Source organism: Vulpes lagopus, chromosome 1 (genome assembly GCF_018345385.1).
Source record: "Vulpes lagopus strain Blue_001 chromosome 1, ASM1834538v1, whole genome shotgun sequence".
Taxonomy (NCBI): domain Eukaryota; kingdom Metazoa; phylum Chordata; class Mammalia; order Carnivora; family Canidae; genus Vulpes; species Vulpes lagopus.
In genome coordinates this window covers 141,064,402-141,087,290 of record NC_054824.1, presented here as the reverse complement: position 1 = coordinate 141,087,290, position 22,889 = coordinate 141,064,402, and the positions used below count along the sequence as shown (strand labels likewise).

The window sequence follows — 22,889 nt, the reverse complement described above, 5'->3', positions numbered from 1 at the left end:
AATTTTGCATTGTTTTGGGCTGGTAAAGAACTAGCTAGACAGAGGCGGGAGAAAGAAAGCACTTGGTGAACCATGCATAAAGTCCCTAAGCTAGAATACGGTAGTAGTGCATAACATGTAAACATCAGTCATGTCGAGAGCAGAATGTTAAATCTTAATCTGTAGGGTTTTTTTTTTTTTCTTTCAAATGAATAATGAAACTAAACCAAGAGAAGTTTTATGGTAGGCCCAAAGTCATGCAGTTTCACAACTCAAGTTAAAGTCAAAGTCTAGTAGCTTAATAACTAATTCATATATTTACATGTCTCTCTAAATACTTAAAAACAGTTAAGAGGATTCTCTGTCAAGTTATTTTGATTGCAATGGGATTTCTAAAATAAAAAGCTTAAGCTTTTAGCCTATCATGAAAAACCAGTTGCTCATTTTATTGACATATTAGGACGATTTTCCTACACAGGCATATGTTATTTATTTGAAGAGGCTTTCATTTCAGAGGTATTTGGTCAAACCAGAAATCCCGGATGCATACTTTTTTCTCACTCTCCAAATCTCATCTGTCACTAAGTCTTGCCAGTTGTATTTCTTAAATATTCTCTTAATTCTGCTCATTTTTCTCCATCCTACCATCACCATCCTCCAAGGAAGAGTTCTTGGATATCTGATAAACTGGCCTTTCCAGATTCATTCTTGTTGCCCATTCTCTAAACTAAAGCTGATTGATAGTTTTAAAAACAAAAAACAAAATTGATAACTCTCCTCCTCAAAACGTCTCAAAGGTTCCCCATTGCCCAGAGGCCAGAGGCCAGAGTCCTTAGTCCTTAATGTGGATGCAGGGCCCTAAATGATCCGGCTTCTATCTTTTCTCTTCAGCCTCAGGTATACCACTACTATCCCTTTTGGTTCTTGTCTGTCTATCTATCTATCTATCTATCTATCTATCTATCTATCTATCTATCTATCTGTCTACCTACCTACCTACCTACCTATCTATCTCTGTCTATCGATCGATCAATCTATCTATCTATCTGTCATCTTCCTTCTGCTTCAGGGCCTTTGCACATGCTATTTCTTTTGCCGTTACCTCATCCTACCCCTCTTCACTTAGCTGCTCAGTCATGAGATCTCTACTAAAACAGTACTTTCCTAGAAGAGCTTTCCCTCATCACTCTCACATTAGTCCTTCCTGCAGTAACACTCTGCACCCCCTTTGTCACTTGTCTCTTTTTTCACTTGTCTCACGGTTATTTTGTCAACAACTCTTCTCCCTCAGACTGTGTCCTCAATGAGGCAAGGGCTTGCTTGTTTCCAGTACCCTTTCACAGCCCTTTATGCAATTGGTTATGTTTGCTGAATAAAGGAATAGATGCTGGTATTGAAGAGTATTTCTAATCTTTGTCACTTAGAAGAATTTAGTAAATTTCCTCTGGGTAGAATGAAAAAAAACAAATAGAAAAGTCCATGACACCAGCAAGGCCTCCTACTTGTCATGGTAAAAATTGTTCTTTTAGTGTTGGTAGATCATTTTTAGTACTGGCTGTAGTTTGGCCATAATCGTAAAGTTCTACATTAATGAAATCTTTATTATCTGTGGTATAATTTGGCGGCTATTTATGGAGCCATAAAGCAGTTCCAAGACTCAGTTCAGGAAGTGAGTAGTGTCATGTGTTGTTCCCTTTAGATAGTTTGAGTGGCTTGTGGATTTTTTACCCAGCAGCTGACCTGCATTCCTCAGTGTTAATCATCTGGTAGATGACCTCACGTTGTTAGGTTGTAGTTACCACCTCATTCCTAATAGATTATCCTAATAACATTTTCATTTGTGTAGTACCATCATCTTCTACTAGAATATCCCCCACCTCAGAGGACTCTGACTTTGGTGATCTTGGTAGATTATGAGGTAAGAACAGTAGATTTTTAGATTTGGACTTATTCTACAGATGCAGTGTTTTTGTAGTCATGGACTGTGCACAGACATTTGTTAAATCCTGAATGCCAGCAACTCACTAATAGTAACAGCATATGGTAATTGCTAAGGATAGACTGAGATGTGGCCCAGAAAGCTGATCACAGAAAAGGAAAGACCTATAAATCCCCATCCCCTATTGCTCCTCAGACTGGATGATTTCTACCTCTTAGTTTTTTCCTCCCATGAGTAGTTACAGGAGTGGAGGTAGGGGGTGCTATATATTATTTAGTTCCTCTTGTGCCTCCTAAGATCCATCCATTTGTTGAGCAAACACTCATTCGTCACCCAGAAATTGTTCTAGGCACCTGGGAAGTAACAGAGGAAAATCAAAGAACCTGGCCTAAAAAAAAAAAAAAAAAACAAAAAAACAAAGAACCTGGCCTTAATGCAGTTTACATTTTTGAGGGAGAAGACAAACCAGCAGCCCCCCTAAAAATCAATTAGGATGTTAGGAGATGGTAAGAGTTAGGAAAAGAGAAAAAAAACAAGGTACAGAGTTGGGGAGTACTGGTGAGAGATAAGGTTGGGTTGCAGTTTTCCGAGGTGACATTTAGGTAAAGACATGGAAGAGATGAGGGAGTCAGCCATGTGGATATTGGGGGAGAAGCGTTCCAGGCTAAGGCCCTAAGGGAGTGACTGACCTGGCCTAGCCCCAGAACTGCAAGGAGGCAGTCTGGGTACGGTGGAGTGAGGGAGGGGAGAGTAGTGGGATGAAGCCAGAAAGGTAACACTAGGGCCAGGTCATGCAGGGCTGTATGGGCCCTTGTAGCAACTTCTCCTCTGAATGAAATATGTAATAAGCACCTCAGGGTTTTGAGCAGAATGGTGTGGTCTGAGTTATGCTTTAAAGGGTCACTGTGCTTACTGTGTGGAGAATAGACTGTAAAGGAGCAGGAGTAGAGGCAGAGACCTGAGAGATTGTTGCAGTGATCCAGGTGAGAGGTGACAGTGGCTGGGACCAGGCTTGTACAGGAGAGGTGGTGAGAAGTGTTTGAAGTCTGGAGTTTCTGCAGGTAGAGCCAAGAGGATTTGCTGATGATTTGGATCTGGCATGTGAGAAGAGAAAACGGTCACAGGTGACTGAGATGGAGGAGGTGGTGGGTGGAACAGGTTTGGGAGTTCAGTTTTGAATATGCTAATTTTGAAACAAGTGTGTACTAGACAACCAAATGGAGATATAGAGTAGGGTTGGGTATGTGAATCTAGAGCTTGAGAGGGCTCCAGGTTGGGAGTAAGATCTGGGAGTCTTTGGGGTGCCTGGGTAGCTCAGTTGGTTAAGTGTCTGACTCTTGATCTTGGCTCAAGTCGTGGTTTCAGAGTTGTGGGATCATGCCCTGCATTGGGCTCTGGGTTCAGTGGAAAGTCTGCTTGAGATCCTCTTCCTTCCCCCTCCCCACTCCTCCCCCCCGCCTTCAAATAAATAAATTAAATAAAAAAAGATCTGGGAGTCTTTGGCATATAGTTATTAGCATATAGATAGTCATTTAAAGCCAGAAACTGAATTAGGTTACTTTGGGAATGAGTGTGGTATAGAAAGGTGATAAGGAAAGAATCTTGAGAGTTTGGGGAGAAGAGGAGGAATCAACAAAGGAATGTGAAGAATGACCAGTGAGGTAGTATGTGTCCCCAGTGCCTGTAACTGAGAGTATAGGGTTCCAGAAGCTGAGTGAAGGAAGTGTATGAAGAAGGAGGAAGAGGTCAAATCTGCAAAATGCTAATACATGAAGTAAAATTGTTAAGAGCAACAGGAAAGAGGTGGCAGCCAAGAGATGTATTCAAAGCAAAATGCAGAGGCCCCATCCTTCCCCAAGCCTTTCTACTTGTACAGCACCTCTGTATACCCCAAGGAGAGCTGGTAAAATTGCCCCAAGAGCTCTTGATTTATAAAGACCCATGGGTCCAAGCCCTTTTTATCTGTTCTGTGCCAGACATTGTGCTAAGGCTGTAGATACAGACATTACTGATAAACAGACCCTACCTTTAGAATAATATGATAGAAGTATTGGACAAAATGTGTAAACTTGAGCCTTCATTGTTCATGAAGAAGCAGCTCATTGTTATTTTTACAGAAGAAACGGAATTGTAGTTTTTTTTACTTACTCCAGTTCAGAGAGAAAGAATTGTGAGGAAACTTCCATTTTGTTTCCCAGAACCTACACTCTTCTTTTTCTTCTGATTACTGAAGTGCTCATTGGTTCAAGAAGTATGTGCATCTTAGTGGATGCACACACACAGAGAAATGTCTAGCAGAAATGAAATGTCTTGAATTCCATCCCCTACAGATAACTGTTGGTAGTGGTTTGTGTGCAGTACTTATTTTTTACCCATATGTACACAACACTCCAGAGCATGTTTACTGTGATGTATAGTTTTTCCTTGTTTATTAACAACTCTTCCATTTCTGTGTAAGTGATTATTTTTCCTTCAGGGAATGATTTTAAAATATGTTCTCTACCTGTTTGTAACTCATATGGAGATCACAAGTAAAGAATTAAAGATTCCTAATCTCCTGGCCATTTTTAGTTGTAAGACATGTGTCTTTTGCTTAAAATTATGTAAGTACGAATTTTGGCACACATGACTTGATACACATGGAGTTGTGTTTGGATTTTATTTTGTGATCTATAATGATGATTATACATATAATATGTCCTCCTATATCTTTATCTCTAGTTAACTCAAGTAGGTAAAATAATTGGAAGCTGGCTTTTTTTCATTTTTTAGTGAAATTTTACATTTTTAGTGTAAGAATAGATCCTGATTTTGGCATTAAAGTTGAGCTTCCTTTGAATTCATTGGATATTCTCTCTGCTTTCTGAGAGATATATAAAAATAAAATTCTGAATGTGCCACAGCACCTGGTATGTTGGATGATTGAATTTGTTGGATGATTGAATAATTTCTTTATTTACATTTCTTTGTTCTAGTGCCTAGGACAGAGCCCAGTGTACAGTTGATACTCAGTATATCCTTGTGATTTATGTATGGGTCATCACCATTGTCTCAAGAACCATTTATTGAATACTGTCAAAAATCAGAGGCAGATCAGATCCAAAGACATAAGATATAGTCTCTGACCCTCAGATACTTAGAGTTTATGGCGGGGGAGGGGGAGACAGAACATAGAGATAAATTAACCTATAACCAGGGCTGGATGACAAGTACATATAGCAGGAGTTCAGAGTAAAGCATGTGTAGAAGGGTTGGTGTGGTCATTGAAAGAAGATTTTGTCTTGAGGCATGATCACAACTGAGTCATCAAAGACACTGAGTACCAGAGTTAAGAGTCAGTCTTTCATTAAGTGGAGAGCTGTGACTGTTTGTGGTGTGTTCAGAGCAGTGTTTTAGGGAGCCAGTGTTACAATGGTGTTTGGGATGAATTGATGGTTGGGGCAAAGCCTGGAAGCTTGCAGACCATTCAGGACCTGCTCCCCTACTTGGTGATTTGGGAAAGTGAAGTAAGCCACAGGTAGCTCACCACTGCTCTTGAGCTGTGGCATCAGTGGTGACCTTGGCAAATCCCCTGTCTTTTCACATTCATGCTGTAGAGGTCCTAACTCTGTCCTGGGATCTGCGAGGGAGCAACGTCAGGCCTTTGCCATCAGCTCAAATCGTTGTCCACCCTTCCCTCCAGGTTGCCTTCCCTGGTCTGGATAGTCCATTTGAATCAAAGCATCAGCTTCTCTGTCTTTCCCCCACTCCTTCCTTGGGCCAACTCTGGGTTAATTCCTCTTTGGACCTCACTTCCCTAATCAGTATAGGTAGAGTTTTCTTTGGTTCCAATTTGGAAACCCAGAGAAGCACTGAGTTTTACCCCAGAGGAAATAAAAGCCTAAACAAAGTCTTGTGTGTTCTTTCCAGAGAGGCTAGGATGTTTTTTAAAAAGTTCATTTGACTCTCTGGCCTCTGTCTGTTGCTAGAGCTGCTTGGAGTGGGCAGGCAAGTTTGGGAGCAGCAGCTAGAGAGTTCATTTTGTTTAGTGCAGGGAAAGAATTGGAAATTGCAAGGGCAATCCTGGAGTGGGGAAGAGGGCACACAGTGAGGTGGGGTTGAAGTAGCGTGAGATGGGACACAAGGAGGTTACAAACTGCCTGAGGGATGGGTTGGATAGGAAGGCTCTAGAAGCCTGTGTGTTGGAGGAGGAGGGTTGCTTTCTGTGTCCTTGATCATGTGAACTGTCTTGTGGCTGTTTCCAGCTCACTTGTCTTCTCTTCCAGTTAGCATTTAACACCCCCAGAGGTCTCTTCCAGCTTAAGAGAAATAAAAACCTTTTCATTCCACATTCTAGTCTCTACTTCCTTACTTCTTATTCATCAGCTCACTAAATTTTAAAAATTTATCGTCTGTGTTTTTAATAGCTTTATTGAGATGTAATTCACACACTACACAATTCACCTATATATTGTGTATAATTCAGTGTTTTCTAGTATGATCATAAAGTTGTGCATCCATCACCACAGTTAGGAGCTACCAAACTATCTTTAGTAGTGGCTGCATCATGTTAAAATCGCACCAGCAGTCAACGAGGGTTCTAATTCCCCTATATCCTTACTGTCACTTATTATCTGACTTTAGATAGTTCTCCTAGGGGATATATGACATGGTGTCTCATGATTTTGATTTGCTTTTCTCTAATGGCTAATGATGTTAGCATCTATGTGCCATTTGTATATTTTCTTTGGAGAAATGACTATTCATAGCCTTTGCCCATTTTTAAGTTGGGTTATTCATCTTTTTATAATTGGGTTACAAGAGTTCTTTTTTTAAATTCTGGATATAAGCACCTTATAATTGATTTGCAACTATTTCCTCCCATTCCATGAGTTACCTTTTTTCACTTTTTTCAAGGTGTGATTTTCAGCACAAATATTTTTAGTTTTTATGAAGTCCAATTTATTTTTTTCTGTTATTATTTGTACTTTTCATGTCATGCATAACCCAAGATAATTAAGATTTACACCTATGTTTTCTCCTAAGAGTATTAAAGTTTTAACACTTACTGCGAGTTAAAGTTTTAACTCTGTGATCCTTTTTAAATTATTTTTTGTATATGTTGGAAGGCAAAAAATCCAGTTTCACTCTTTGGATATCTGTTGTTAATCACCATTTGTTGAAGACTACTCATTGAGCATTATATTGTCTTGGCATCCTTGTTGAAAACCACCTGACCTTAAATACAAAGTTTTATTTCTGGATTCTCAATTCTCTTCCATTGATCTATTTGTCTGTATGCTTTTAACCCACTCTCTTTATTACTCTAGTTTTGTAGTAGGTTTTGAAGTTGCAAAGTATGAGATCTCCTTTATTCTTCTTTTTCAAGATTGTTCTGAGTCACTTGCATTTTCTTATGAATTTAAGGATCCAGCTTGTCATTTTCTTCAAAAAAGGCAGCTAGAATTTTGATTGAGATTATGTTTAATCTGTGTATCAATTTGAGGACTGCTATCTTAAAACATTGTGATCTGATCCATGAACATGAGATGTGTTTCCATTTATTAAGTCTTTAATTTCTTTTAAAAACGTTCAGCAAAAAACAAAACAAAACAAACAAAAAAACATTCAGCAATTTTCAGAGTTCAACTTTTACAATTCTTTTGTTAAATTTATCTCTATATATTTTATTCTTTGTTCATTATGAATGAAGATTTTTTTTTTTTTAGTTTTATGTTTTGATTGTTCAGCTCACTAAAATTTGGCCTTTCCCTTGACTAGTACACTGGCATTCTCTCACTGTAGTAACCATAGGCCTCTGTCTCCTGATTCTCTCTTTCTGACCTCCCAGTCTGACAAACCTGTTTATTATAGAAGTGTACGAAACATCATTGAAGTGTGTCCACTTCTTCATTTTCTTATAAATACTCATGTAATGCTCTGTTTTTGTTTTTTAGATTTTATTTATTTATTCATGAGAGACACACAGAGAGAGAGAGGCAGAGGCACAGGCAGAGGGAGAAGCAGGCTTCCTGTGAGGAACCTTGCTATGGGACTAGATCCCAGAACCTCGGGATCATGCCCTGAGCTGAAGGCAGCCGCTCAACCACTGAGCCACCCAGGCATCCCTCATGTAATGCCTTTTGTTATTCATGATTTTAGGCAACTTGACAAACTTTTTTGTATGCATTATGTGGCTCATATCTGAATCTGATATCCACAGTTCATAGTGTAGATTAAAGTAATTTTGGAGGCACATTGCTTCTTCAGTCACCACCATTTGTAAATGTTTGGTAGCCATTACCAGGAAGTGACCTTAAATTCCATTTCAAAAACATTTATCTTTTCTTCCTACTATTAGGTACATATAAATGTCTTACATTTTCTTCCTAGTATTAGGTACATATAAATGTCTTACATTTTTGGCTCTTGTCAACTTTTTCCTGGACATGCTGGACAACACAATCCAAAATCACTGATAACTTATATAACTTAGGTTTGTCTTCCTTAAAATTTCATAGTGAAAAGGGAGTATTTGAGTGATGCAGTCATTTTTTTTTCAGTTTGTTCAAATGTAACAATTTAAAATAATTTTCCTATAATTTTTTCTTCTTTATTAGCTTGTTTTCCTGTGTATCTAGTTTGTGTGTTAATGCCTGAGATTTTTTTTTTTTTAAATTTAAAGATTTGATTTTACTCATGAGAGACAGAGACAGAGGCAGAGACATAGGCAGAGGGAGAAGCAGGCTCCCAGCAAGGAGCCCAATGTGGGATTCGATCCCATGACTCAGGGATCACACCCTGAGCCAAAGACAGATGCTCGACCACTGAGCCACCCAGGCATCCTGAGATTTTTTTTTAAACCATAATTCATTTTATTGTATTTTTTAAAGTTAACTTTTGTTTTTTTGCCTTTGGTTTTTGGAGATCATTTTGGACTTCATGGTAAGTTGTAAATATAATACAAGGGAGTTCCATATACCCTTCATGCAGCTTCCTCTGATGTCACCTTGTCACAAAATCTTAGTTTTATGGTATAGAACGTTTATCATAACCAAGAAGTTAATGTTGGTACAATGCTATTAACTTAAATATAGAACTTATTTGGATTTCAACAATTTTCTTACTACTGTTCTTTTTCTCTTCCAGGATCCAGTCCAGGGTCCTACATGGCATTTAGTTGTTCTGCCTTTGTTGTTTCCTCCAATCTCCTGATAGTTCCTCAGTCTTTTCTTTGACTATAACATTTCTGTTATTTTTTTAAAAAGATTTATTTATTTGAGAGAGAGAGTGCGATCACGAGGAAGGGGAGAGGGAGAGAGAAACTTTAGCAGTTTCCATGCTGAGCATGGCACCGATGTGGGGCTTGATCTCATGACCCTACGATCATGAACTGAGCTGAAACCAAGAGCCAGATGATTGACTGATTACATCACCCAAGGGCTCCATGTTTCTGTTATTTTGTAGACTGTTCTTTGAGTTTTTGTCTAGTGTTTTTTAATTTTTTTATTTTTATTAGATTGAGGTTATCCATTATTGGAAGGGATACTTGAAGAGGTGATAGGCTTTCTCAGACTATCACATGGGATATGCTACTGTCATATTAATCTTGGTCATGCAGTTAAAGTTTTGTTTGCCAGAATTCTTCTCTGAACCTTACTGTTTCTCCTTTGCAGTTACTAAATATTTGGAAGATACTTTGATGCTATGCAACTCTCTTATTTCTGCTTACATTTTCACTTACTCACTTTAGCATTCATCAGTATCTCTTGCCTGTGGCAGTTATTACCATGGTATTGTAATGATGACTTTTCTGTTTTTCTCATTCCATCTACATTTATTTATTTATTTATTTTTTTCAAAATTTTTTTTAATTTTTATTTATTTATGATAGTCACAGAGAGAGAAAGAGAGAGGCAGAGACATAGGCAGAGGGAGAAGCAGGCTCCATGCATCGGGAGCCTGATGTGGGATTCGATCCCGGGTCTCTAGGATCGTGCCCTGGGCCAAAGGCAGGCGCCAAACCGCTGCGCCACCCAGGGATCCCCTCCATCTACATTTATTGATTGGAATTCTGTAAGGAGGAATGTCACTTTTTGCCTATTTCTTATTTATTTATGTCAGCACAGACTCATGATATTTGTTTTATTTTGTAGGTTATAACCTAATACTGTAGTTTCTTATGTTATTGCTCAAGTTATTTGACTTTATCTGCATGAGTTTTCAGTGAATATGTTTGTCAAAATGAAGAGAAATCTATTGAGGCCTAAGCTACTTGGAGACTGTTCTGTTGACCTCTAGGAGAATGGAGAGCAACCTAATTAAAACTTTCCTCCTCCATTCTTTTTTTTTTTTTTAAGATTTTATTTATTTATTCATGAGAGACACAGAGAGAGGCAGAGACACAGGCAGAGGGAGAAGCAGGCTCCATGCAGAGAGCCCGATGTGGGACTCGATCCCGGGACTCCAGGATCATGACCTGGGCCGAAAGCAGGTGTTAAACCGCTGAGCCACCCAGGCGTCCCATCCTCCTCCTCTGTTCTTGAATCATAATTTGCTACTTATTTTTATGGTTTTTTTTCTGTTGGGATTAGACTAGTGAATCTCCCAAACTTAACATAGTCAAAATTGAATAATAATAGGAAATATGGAACACATTGCTTATGAAGTTTATTTAGATTCCATTTGCTAAATTACAAAATTTATATTTTGTATACAATTTAAGAATTTCTCATGTTGAAAGCATCAGTTATTTCTACATTATAAATTATTTCACATTATAAATCTCATTTTTAGGAAAAGAAGAAATCTGAAACCCTTCAGAGGGAAGAATCTGATGCAGTCTCCCTTCCAAAAACCTCCAGAGAGCTGGAAATCCCTACTCCAGCTTGTGAATTCAAAGGAGACTGTCTGAAGGTGTTAACTGAGTGCCAGCTCCAGAATGCTGCCAGTGGACAAAACGAGAGTGAGATGTTTGAAGTACCACTCACCTCCCTGACTATAAGCAATGAAGGGTCCCTGACACGGAACACAGAGACCCTAAAGGAAGGGGAGGAGGTCAGAGCCTGTGTTGGGGACGACGCAATGAAGGTCGACTCTGGAGACAACATTGGAACCAAAGTAGAAATCCCCAAGAACTTTCCAGAAGTAGAGGAAAATAAATTGTTACAATGTGGACCTTCTGGAGGCACCTCACAATCTAATTTTTCTTACTCTCAGCAGGAAATGGAAAATTTACAGGTCAGAGAAACTCAGAAAAAGAAAGCAGACAAACAAGCCTTGGGTCTTTCTTCAGAGGTGCTACATAATGTTGGCTTGCAGAGTTCTTGCGAAGCCAAAGACATTTTTCAGCCACCTAGAGTGAAAAAACTGTATCCTCAGTTGCCAGCCGAAATTGCTGGAGAAGTACCAGCTTTGGTGGCAGCGAAACCCTTGTTTCGGAATGAGCGACTCTACCCAGAACTCCCATCTCAACCAGAACTCATACCATTTACTAAAGAACAGCTAAAAATCTTTGAACCTGGTTCATGGCTGGAAAATGTTGAGTCGTATTTAGAAGAATTTGACAGCATTGCTCATCAGGACAGGCATGAATTTTATGAGTTGCTTTTGAACTACTCACGATGTAGGAAGCAGCTGCTGCTGGCTGAAGCTGAGCTACTTGCTCTGACGTCTGATTGCCAAAATGCAAAAAGTCGACTGTGGCACTTTAAGGAGGAACAGCTGTCTGTGCAGGTATTTTGACTAGTATTCTGTAAAGCTTTTAGGAGCCTGGGGGATTTGCAGTGGAAGGACTGTTCTTGTGATGCCATCCAGGTGTGGAGTATGCTTATATTTACATTGACCCTGTCCTAGCCCAGAGTAGTATGGTGTAGGAGTCACAAAGCCAGATACCTACAGTGGCCATGCAGGTGACCTGGAGGAATGTAGTGTGCCCAGTGGGACGGTGGTCCCTGGGTAGGCTCATGCCTGGTCCAGTGGGGGCAGCGGCTCTTGGGTTCTGGCTGACTATTGCCGCAGTATTGTGCTGGGCCAGCATTGTTACATCTTTTCATTTCCTAAGAGCAGCTGGATATCTGGATTTCTGTGTGAAGGATCCTGATTTGTAAATGTTGGCAACAAAGTAGAGAGTAGAGGCCAAGTAAGCCATGCTTCCAGGGCAGATTTGGCCTGTGGACCCTTTGGTTTGTAACCTTGGGCATAATGCCAGGAACATCCAAGTGGGTAGAGAGTGTCAAGGAGAGGATGATCTGTGGAATAAGCTTGAGAGATGAGGAAACAGGAAGGCAATTAGATGTGACTCTGTGGAGGCCACGGTGACCATTAGGGAAGCCGTTTCACCAGGGCCTGGGAAGGACAGCAAGGAAGAGAAGGCCACTGTTGGCAAGTTTGGCCAAGAAGGGAAGTGAAGGGAAGCTGGAGGACATAGGAGAAACATGTGCTTTCCCTCATCCCTAATCTTTGCTCATTGGGAGACCTGTGTATCTCTCTTTGCAGGAAGAAAGGAGTCCATGGAGAGGGGAAATAGGGGAGAGGGTAGAATCAGGAACACAGCTGGAGGTTATTAGTATTGGAAAGGAGAGGAGTTTCTTTTGATCAGAATCACAAAGAATGAGGGTAGGTACAGAGATATTTTGAAGTCCCTTGAAGTTGTGGGGATATCACATTGACTTCTGTGTTTATAGAGTTGAACATAAGATTATCAATCATGAGACTCTTAGGGACAAGTTCTATTATTTTCTTCTTAGGGTTTCTTTTTCCTTCTTTGACCTTATGATGCTTTGTGATTGGCATGATCCCTTTTGGCACCTCATTATATATTTGACTTCTTGTTCCTGGATGGTAGTCTTTATAAATCCCCTCGCTGTGATTTATAAGCTCTTTGAAGGTGGTACCCAAGCCAACACATTGTATGCCTGCAGGCTGATTACTTCAAGTGTAAAGAGTTAACTGGTGTCTTATTTTACCCTTTTGTCCCTTGCTAGGGTATCTGTGCAGATCAAGTGAAGGTTTCAGGCTATCACCGCTTCCAAAGAGTAGAGATGAATGAAAATGCACTGGGGGAGCTAAAGAAGCTATTTGATGCCAAATCTGAGCACCTCCATCAGACCCTTGCTCTGCATTCGTACACTTCTGTGCTCTCAAAATTGCAAGTGGAGTCGTACATTTATGCCTTACTCAATAGTTCAACTCTTCTGAGATCTTTAGCAGTTCAAGGCCGAGGTATGTGAATCCCAAAAGTCTCACTCTTGGGTCTGCAATGAAAAAGGAATTGAGGAGTTGGTTGAATTGATTGTGTACTAATTGATATCTTAAGGGAACATTTATGCCAGCTGTTTCACCTGGCCTTGCCTTGCCCAGAGTAGGATTGAGATATGCCTTAATAACATTTCTTGGGAGCAATGCTAGGTCTCCCTTCCCCGTGGCTGTTAGTCTCTGCTTCTCTGGGAAGTCAAAAATCTTGCTTTTATCATTAATGTTCCTTAGTCCCAATTTGTGTGCTGTTGACCAAGTAGAATTCAAATACATTTTGATTCTAAAACTGATACTCAGCATACTTTTTCATCCTGTGTCTTTTCTACTTTATTTTTGCTTGTCTGGTTTCTTGGGCTGTTTATAAAACTTTCATCAGAGGATCTATAATGTTCTGCATTTTTCATTGTATTTGGGTTTTACAAAACTAGCTTTAATTGTATAATATGTTAGACATGAATTAGTTAATTGAATTACACAATTTTTATTTCTGGGGAGATATTAGGAATATTTACAGTAGGAGCATCCTGGGTGCCTGCGTGCTCAGGTGTTGATATTTTTATCACCATCTGACTTTTGATTTTGGCTCAGATCATAATCTCAGGGCTGTGAGATCAAGCCTCGCATTGGGCTCTCCATTGGGCATTGAGATTCTATCTCTTCTCTCCTGCTCTCAAAAAAAAAAAAAAAAAAAAAAAAATCCCCCCACCCCTGCCCGTTGTTTTCACAACTAATCAAAGAGCTGGGGTTAGACCAGAGATCTGCTGATTTTTAAATAAAAAATGGATTTTGATGAAGTTAATTTTCCCTTACTTTGTACTATTTCACAAAGTTAAATACTTTTTTGAATTACATATTTAGTAGAAATTCAGATTTTTTTAAAAAGTTTTATTTATTCAAGTAGTCTCTATACCCAACGTGGGGCTTGAACTCATGATCCCAAGATCGAGTCACATGCTCTTCCAACTGAGCCAGCCAGGTGCCCCAAAATTCTGATATTTTTTTTTAAATTTTTTATTTATTTATGATAGTCACACGGAGAGAGAGAGAGAGAGGTAGAGACATAGGCAGAAGGAGAAGCAGGCTCCATGCACCAGGAGCCCGACGTGGGATTCGATCCCGGGTCTCCAGGATCGCGCCCTGGGCCAAAGGCAGGCGCCAAACCGCTGCGCCACCCAGGGTTCCCAAATTCTGATATTTTTGATGCATCTTTTCTCCTTGGATTTTTATCTGAACTAAGTATTTTGAAGAGATTTTATTTATCTATTTATTTATTTATAGGTAGAGACACTAAAAATTCTCTCCAAAACACCATTTACTTGAGGTTCATTTAATCCTCTTTTTAATTTATAGCTTGTAAACAGACAGAAAGCTTTCCTTCTGACCTGTGTCAACTAAAGGAGTGCATTAGTGTCTTATTCATGTTCACCAGGAGAGTTAATGAAGATGCTCAGTTCCATGACGATATTCTTCTCTGGCTGCAGAAATTGGTAAGGGAACAAATAATTGAAGAATTATGCCTTCTCCTAGTTTTTTTTTTTTTTCAACAGCTTCTTCAGCTAATTTGTTTAATATGTTAATTAGTGACATTTTCTTTGTTCATGACACATGGAAATAAGTTACACTTATTTAGTGTGTTATTAAGCACAAAGGATTTTTCTTTCTGATACATTTTAAGCTAAATAATCTTAGGCCTTCCATTTAGGAAGAAATGGAAATGTGGGAAGCACACTACTAAATTAGAGACAGGATGTATATGTAGAATACAGGTAGCCGATCTAAAACCTTCCATTCTTAAAAGACTTAAGAGAAAAAAGGCAGATATCAGGATTTGGGAAATTTAAGAAAGATGTTAAGTGTATTAGAGAGGAAGGCTTATTTGTTAGAGGTTATGTTTTCAATGGGGCTGCCTTGGGTGCTTTTTTTTTAGATTCACACTAGAGTTCTTACATATGTGATAAGGTTCCAGGCATACTTCTTTGGATTTGAGAATTTATTACAAACTGAGACTAGATTAAACTATTTGACTTGTATCTAATCACGTTACTACACAGTAAGTAAGTTGTATTTTGCCAGATAATAAAAACTGGGTTTTCAGGGAAACTGTTTATGCTGTTTTTATCATAGTACTCCAAGGTTCTTAGGCCTCCATGTGTCTCTGTGGTAGAAACTCAACCTGTTAATAGTATCTGTCTGGTTATATACTATATACATACTATATATATATATACACACAACCATATATACATATATATACATATATATACACACACAAATACAGTATGTATATATGCAGTAGATCTCTGATTACTTTTCTGAAAGATCCATATGTTTTAAACATTGGCTAAGTGATTTTACTAGACCCCTAGGTATGTTTTTCTTTTTATTAAATAGTGAAACTCTGTGTCCTTCCCTGTTCAGGTGTCAGTGTTACAAAGAGTTGGCTGTCCTGGAGATCACTTCTTCCTTTTAAACCATATTCTTCGATGCCCGGCTGGTGTTAGTAAATGGGCTGTTCCTTTCATACAGGTATGCTGAATGGTCTGATTTTGAGTGGGATGAGAGAGATTTTGTTAAATATTTGTCCTAAAGAAAGAATTTTTCCCTTTAAAAAGCTATTTAAAAATATTGACCTTTAAAATAGAATTCTTAAAATATTTTAGTATATGTTTTATGTATTCACAGGAGTTTTTATGCTGAAACTTCTTGGGCCATCCATAATTGATGACATTAAGATAGAATTGCAAAAGTATCCTTGTAGTCTGGCTTGGTAGATTGAGTAGTATTTAATTGTGGAAAATTTCTGTGCAGGAAGACTCATTAGGCTTTTTTTTTTTTTTTTTTTTTGTAATATTCAACATAGCTTCCTAAATCAGTCCACCTCACACCACAGTTGGTATAGGCAAAACAGAAACCATGAGCATCTCAGAGTTCTTTAATGCTTGCAGAGATCCATATCTGTGCAATCAGCTCTCATATAATCACCTTCAGTGCTGATTATATGATTTACGGTTTCTCCTCTCTGCTGCTTGCTTTTGAGTGGTTTTGTTACTCACAGCGACCACTCAGATGGGTGGAAGCCAGTGTGTGCTGGGTTCAGCTTCTCCACATTACCTTTTCTTAAGTATTTCTGGTGGTGAGAAGTTTGAATCTTTTTAGGTGGGCAGAGGATTTTTTTATTTTGTTTTGTTTTGTTTTGTCTTTGGATGAAAAGAGCCGTATTGTTCTTCGTCCTATATGGTTACAGTGGTTGAAGTAAACTGTTCAACTAGTGCTGCTCTGTGAGTCCAGCCAAATCAGTACTACCATGTAACCTATGAGCTGTGCTCTCAATCTTAAGGATTAGGTCTTACTTCCATCTTTGTTTTTTGTAATAGCTCCCTTTGTTGGAATGCCGGTGAACTAAGATGATGGATACTTGGGTTGTCGGTTTTCTACAGAATGCCTTTTCCTTTTCTGATTTCAGATCAAAGTGTTGAATAACCCATCAGGGGTCTTTCATTTTATGCAGTCCCTTGCCCTGCTAATGTCTCCTGTCAAGTAAGTGTGGAAGAGCTTTATGAAGTAGAAATTGAAATGCTTCTTTCTACCAAAGGATTGGCTTCCTAAACTACCCAGATCCAAATAACTGCTAAGGGAAGTGTCAGCATTCCAGAATTTAATATTGTGGATTTTCCTTGGGCTGGATACCCTTTGTCCCCAGATGACCTTATTAACTGCTTATTTATAAAGTTATACTTTTTTTTGGACCCCCCTTTTTAGTGGGTTTGCCTTTCCTGTCATATATGTCATTATGAAACATGCCGTGGAGAGACAAGAAAGATCATTTTTTTCCTTAGAAGAAGAGATGTAGTAGAGAGGGGAAGAAGTACAGAGATCCGAGTGCCAATACATGAAGCTGCGATTGGCATACTAGCACTGAGGAGACTGAAGGGAGGAGGGTGGAACAGTGAGAGAAGGTTCCCAGTGCGTGAGCTGGGTTGCAAGAATGATGTAGATCTCAGGAGGAGAAGGAGCAGGCAGGGCACTGTTGATGGGGAGAAGAGGCAGGGGCCCAAAGTACAGGTACAGATGGCTGCAGGAGGAGACAGGTAGGAGATCAGCTTGGCTGCAGTGAAGGACTGCATGGGAGACAGTCATATAGTAGAATAACCATAGCGACTTGGATTATAGACGGTTCTGACATTGAGACAGAGGGATCCAGATTTGATATGGTCTGGCTCTGGTAGCAGTTAAGGGCTTTAGAACAAAGGTAAGTATTGTATCAAAGAAGGTTAGGATTGAGTAGAGGCAGGAGAAGATGTGCTTCTGCTTCGTTGACTTACAGTTAGAGACTTCTGGCTCTCCTGGCTCTGGATCCCAGCTCATCATCGAGAGGGCATTTAATTGGGGGAGAAGGCACAGTCTATGTGGGGTGACCGGCTCTTGGTCCTGGAAAGCCTGTCTGCCTTAGACCCTGCGTTGAGGTCATGATTGGGGGAAACAGGAGGAGGGGAACCTAAAAGTTATCTTCCCAGAAAAGGATTAAGTAGCAGACTAAATAAGGAACTTTGGGGAAAGGAGTGTGGAGACAGAACTCTGTAGACGTCTGAGCCTGGGGGGCTGTGAGGGCACTGGCACCCTAACAGACTGGAAGGACAGAGAGGAGAGCCATTTTACGAGGAGGAGAGTCTGAGGTCGTTGAGGCATACAAGTGGACACATACGAGTGGCAGGTACCAGTGGACATTTGGAGTTTCAGGATTGGAGCTCTGTGGGTGGAAAGGGCAGCAGTGGACCTACAGAGCTGGAAGTTTTGGGAGAAAGTTCCTGTAACAAGAAGAAATGGATGAATTTTTTAGGGTCAGGCCAGAGGGGAAGGAACAGGGGGCCAAAAACCATGTTGTGGTCCAAGAGAAGAAAGTTCTCTGGCTCCACCTACTCATTGGGTCTAGCCACCACCTTGTGAAGTCTGGCTGGCAAGACTTCTCTCCAGTTCCCTCTCTCTCTGCCTGGACTCAGGGGGCTTCTCCAACACGTGTTAGATAGGATTTTGACATAAAAATGTTTTTGCCTTTGGAGGTACTCTTTTGCCCTAAATGAGCTTTTGAGTTTCCTGCAGATTATCCTTTTTAATTTGGTAAGGTTTGGTTCCTCAAAGCTGTGGATGTGGCAGTAAAAGTTTGTAATCCTGGCTTGACTTGAGGTGCCGCAGAACCTGTATGTATTGAGGTCCCATAGTGTATGGGAACTGTGCCAGCATAACCACTTCTCTGCAGTTAACTCATCACTACTAATTCAGAATGGTCGAGGTCTGCACACAATTTGTGAGGTTTTAGCCTCTTTGAGTCTTAGCCAGTTCTTATTTCTCATTTATTAATTTAAACCATTTGAAGATTGGGTGGATGGCTGACTCTTCTCTAGGGTGAGTAGATGACCCAGAGTGCCTGCATGTGGGCTCTTAAACATGTGATTGGTAAACATGTGATTGGTATGATTTCCGTTGTCTTTTAGGAATCGAGCAGAGTTCCTGTGCCACATGAAGCCCAGTGAGCAGAAGCCATCCACCTCGGGGCCTGCATCTGGGACATGGACTCTAGTAGATGAGGGAGGAGAAGAGGTAATGCATCATGTTTGCGTTATTTTAATTAATCATTGTCAAGCTCCTCTTGTGTGCTGCGCATTGTTCTAAGCACTTTTCACATTGTCTTTCACTGACCTCTGCCCACAATCCCATGAGACGCATGTATTGGTCTGAGAAAATGGAGGTGCAGGGGATGAAGGATTTTTCCCAGGTCAGAAGGTCAGTGAATGGTGGAGCTTCTAGTGCCTGTGCTCTGAGCTAGTGTGTGCTGTGTTGTCACCCTTGTGTAGGATGTCTTCCTATTTAGCTGGGAGAATTTGAAACCTGGGAATATTTCCATATGGTGTAAAACTTCTATTAGGATTTTCTTTTATGAAGTTACAGGTCTGGGGCTTGAGGTCCCACCAGCAGGTAATGGGAGCCTGTGGAATAAAGGGCGGGAGCTTCCCAAGGTCTTCCTTTATCTGTTACAAATACTTCTTACCCAGATCTTCCCATTTGCAAGGTAGAAGATGGTTCTTTATTCATGGTAAGAATCGAATGATCAAAATCCAATTTCTCAAGGTAGGGCTTACTGATGTTTCTTTCTGCTGTGCATAGGGAATTTCCTCCAGCTGGTTATTTGCCTTAGTGCTTTCTTAAGCTCCTCATCCTGATGTGATGTGCTGTGTGGGGTGGCCAGGGGCCAGATTTACTAAGACTCTCTTTTAAAAGAAGTTGATGGCTAGCAGCAGACAGTTCACAGAATGACAGCCGTGGCAGCTGTGGGGATCACGTCTGTGTATTTAACTGAATGCTCATTCAGAAACGGGGAGCCCCTTCACAACTCACTTGACTCTTCAGACATCTCTGCTAAAGATTCACCAGTCACCTTGAAGAGAGCTTCCCAGGAGCTGGTGCAAACTGGTCTTTCAAAGATTGTGGTGGGACAAGTGTTTTCCCCCCAAGAATGTTCTCCCCTGAGAGAGAAGTCTTTTCTCTGTGGGATTTCCTTCGTTTATTCCCAGAGGCAGATAATGGTTGGGAACTCCCCAGTGGTGCCTGGTTCCTCGCTAGCACACCCTGACTGCTGAGTGAATTCAAGAACTTGTGACATAGGCGAGAATGTTGGGAGTGCTGTTAACTCAGGAAAGGCTGTGGGGAGGAAGGCCTCCTGGATTATCCACATCAGTGGTTGCTAGCTGCCAGCTGTATGTTGGAACTGCCTGGGTAACTTAAAAATCTTTCCCAGGCCCATGCCCAGACATTCAGATGTGTGACAGCCTCCCTGGTGATTCTCATGTGCAGCTAGAGTGGAGAGCTACTTACTGCTCTAGGTAGAGTTTCTGAGGCTTGTTTGTTAGCCATTTAGGACCTAAAATAGGGTGGGAGTGGGGGAATGAGTGGCTTGGGAAATGATGAATGAATTACATTAGTCTTGTGTTGAAATTGAGGTGATACATTCTTCAGGATCTCTGGATCTTTTTATAACATTCCCTTTTGAATGTAACATATTTTAGGACAAAAACCAGCTTAATTTCTAAGATGACTTCAGTCTTCTGTATCAAAAAAACCCAAAGGTTTCCCCTATATAATCTCTATGTAATGGCCTACAAGCCTCTCCTGCTTTAGCAAATTGACAACAGAGCTTCAGTTATCTACAGTAAATGCAAATAACTTTGCCATAAGGCAGTTGAGTATTACAGTAGGCCTTGATTTGGGGGCAAGAGACTTGGAGCTAAAATAATTTGGAGTCAGTATGTGGTTCTTTAATTGATGTCAAAACAATTTCAGCCACAGAAGAATGCATATGACCCAGATGCACATAAAATTGTGCTTGTAATTTGGGGGTTTTACAGCCCATTTATGAATCTGATAGGAAGAGGAAAACTCCATGAAGACATATGTACCATGTACCACTTGTATCTGTGATAATTTAGCTCTTGTAACTCTAGACCGTGGTGCATTCTGGTGAAATCAGCTGACACAGTTTTGCATTTTTTTCCCCTTAGGATGAAGACCCTGAGACCAGTTGGCTTCTCCTTAATGAAGATGACTTGGTTATCCTTTTATCACAGTTTCCGTTCCATGAACTCTTTCAGCATCTTCTTGGGTTTAAAGCAAAAGGTAGACTGATTTCTTTTATCATGTGTTAAATAGGATAGTGGCAAGCTCAGCACAGGAACTCAGTGTCTAGCCTTCCATCTCGGGCAGGTTCCTGATTCAGGTTCCCCCATGCCTGGCCATACCATGCAAACATGGTTGCATCAGATGTCAGTGAGATTCCCTTCTTTTCTCTTGTCCTTATAATTTCCCAACTAGTGCTGAAATGCAGAAAGGTCAGCTAGCTTGCACATTGTCTAGCTTTTTTTTTTTTTTTTTTTTTTAAAGATTTTGTTTATTTCAGAGAGGGAGAGAGAGTGCACATGCGCAGGAGCAGGGGGAAGGGCAAAAGGAGAGGGGGAGGGACAAGCAGACTCTGTGAAGCAGGGAGCTCAACATGGGGCTTGATTCCGGGACTCCGAGATCATGACCTGAGCCGAAGGTCAGCACTTCCTACTTAACTGATTGAGCCACCCAGGCACCCCTACTTTGCCCAGCTTTAATATATTGTTTTCATTTTGCATTTTGTCTCAGGTTTTCCATTTCATATTGGCAGAGGAGCCAGAGCAATGGAGATTGTTAAATTTTCTCTGCCACAGCTTTGTTAACTCATTGGGGTATTTGTACCCATGTCCTTCGGTGTGTTTTCATAGTAATTATGATTTCTTCCTTTTCTCCGATTAACTTCTAGGTGATTATTCACCTGAAACAACAAGACCTCAAGAGATGATGAAAATTTTTGCCTTTGCTAACTCACTAGTGGAGCTTCTGGCTGTGGGGTTAGAAACCTTTAATAGAGCACGCTACAGGCAGTTTGTGAAGCGAATTGGTTATATGATCAGGTAATACTACTGTTGGTACATCTGTTTGTATCTGCCTTCCCCTGGGTCAGACACTTACACTGTGAAATTGGGATGATGGACATTTCAGTGTATACTTCAGGTCTGATTTATCATAAAAGTAAGAATTTTTTTTCACCATCTGACAGATAGGAATTCCATAAATGCTTCCAGTCAGAATATGTGGTTAATTACATCAAATTTAACTAATTTGCTAGGTAATTATCCTTGGAGTCAAGGTCCTCAAAGCAGTTGCTGGGTTGAACTGGGCCAGAGAAACTCAACTCAGTAAAGGAAAATGAAGCCTCTTTGAAGCTTTTTTCCTTTTCCTGTGCTCCCTGTTTTCTTCTGCCTTCTTGTTTTGCCTGGGAATTGTCACTTAGCTGTGGAAGATTGGCAGTAGCTCTTTTGTGTCATTGTTTCCCTCTTGCCGCTCTTATTTATTCCTATTCTGATTTTCTGGTAAATACCATTTAAAGAAAGTTGCAAAGACTTCCGTCAGTGGCCACTGTATTTGAACTGGGGAAAGCATCACCATTTATTCGATTGAAAAATGGATTTATGCTTTTATTTCCAAGTATGAATAAATTTGGAGAACATGTACTGCTTTTCATTGAAGAATTGATTTTATATCCCCTTTTCTGCATCATTAAATTTTCTGTCTTCCCTGTCATTCCCTACAGCATATCAGTATGCTGTTATTTCTTCTAATCTCTCTTCTCTCCAAAAAAATCCTCTAAAACTTCTCCCCTTCTCCAGTTATGTTTCTAAAACAAAATGGATTCTAATTAGTTTATTTTCGATGTGTATCCATGTACTTTGTAAAGCTAGGTGAATGATTATAGGATGCCCTGCAAGGCTGGGGGGTGACTTTTAATATCTTAAGAAAGCATTCAGTAGAGGATAATGAAAAAAAGATGATGGAAGGAAGGATGGCTGATGACTTGAAGAGTAATTTCTTAAGAGCTAAAAGCCCATATACTTCTTATCAGAAGTCAGACGTTTATTCTCTGATACTGCTCGGTAAAATAAGGTAAAATCTGTCCTTGGGTTTGTAGATGTGATACAGGATCAATTGTTCACTAAATGCCAGGTGTGTACCTCCTTGTTTTATTCTCCCAATAACTCTGTAGGAAAGACATTGTTATTTATTGCTTTAAGGTCACCATTCACTCTATAATATTTGTGTAAATATTTACAGCTGATGATTATAATATAGTATGACTATTCTTTCTTTGTTTTCCATCTGCTTTCTT

The 22,889-nt window shown here is 40.1% G+C and overlaps 1 protein-coding gene across 3 annotated transcripts in view; it reads left to right on the top strand.

Moving 5' to 3' along the window:
* The window catches only part of EPG5 (ectopic P-granules autophagy protein 5 homolog), a 104,879-nt gene that overhangs the window by 1,735 nt on the left and 80,255 nt on the right, over window positions 1-22,889 (top strand). For all 3 annotated transcript variants that reach the window (XM_041760482.1, XM_041760473.1, XM_041760464.1), the window contains exons 2-9: window positions 10,694-11,632; window positions 12,883-13,120; window positions 14,504-14,640; window positions 15,572-15,679; window positions 16,617-16,690; window positions 18,643-18,748; window positions 20,704-20,818; window positions 21,486-21,636. In XM_041760482.1, coding sequence (XP_041616416.1) covers window positions 10,694-11,632; window positions 12,883-13,120; window positions 14,504-14,640; window positions 15,572-15,679; window positions 16,617-16,690; window positions 18,643-18,748; window positions 20,704-20,818; window positions 21,486-21,636 — 1,868 coding nt within the window. The remainder of the gene's footprint in view (window positions 1-10,693; window positions 11,633-12,882; window positions 13,121-14,503; window positions 14,641-15,571; window positions 15,680-16,616; window positions 16,691-18,642; window positions 18,749-20,703; window positions 20,819-21,485; window positions 21,637-22,889) is intronic.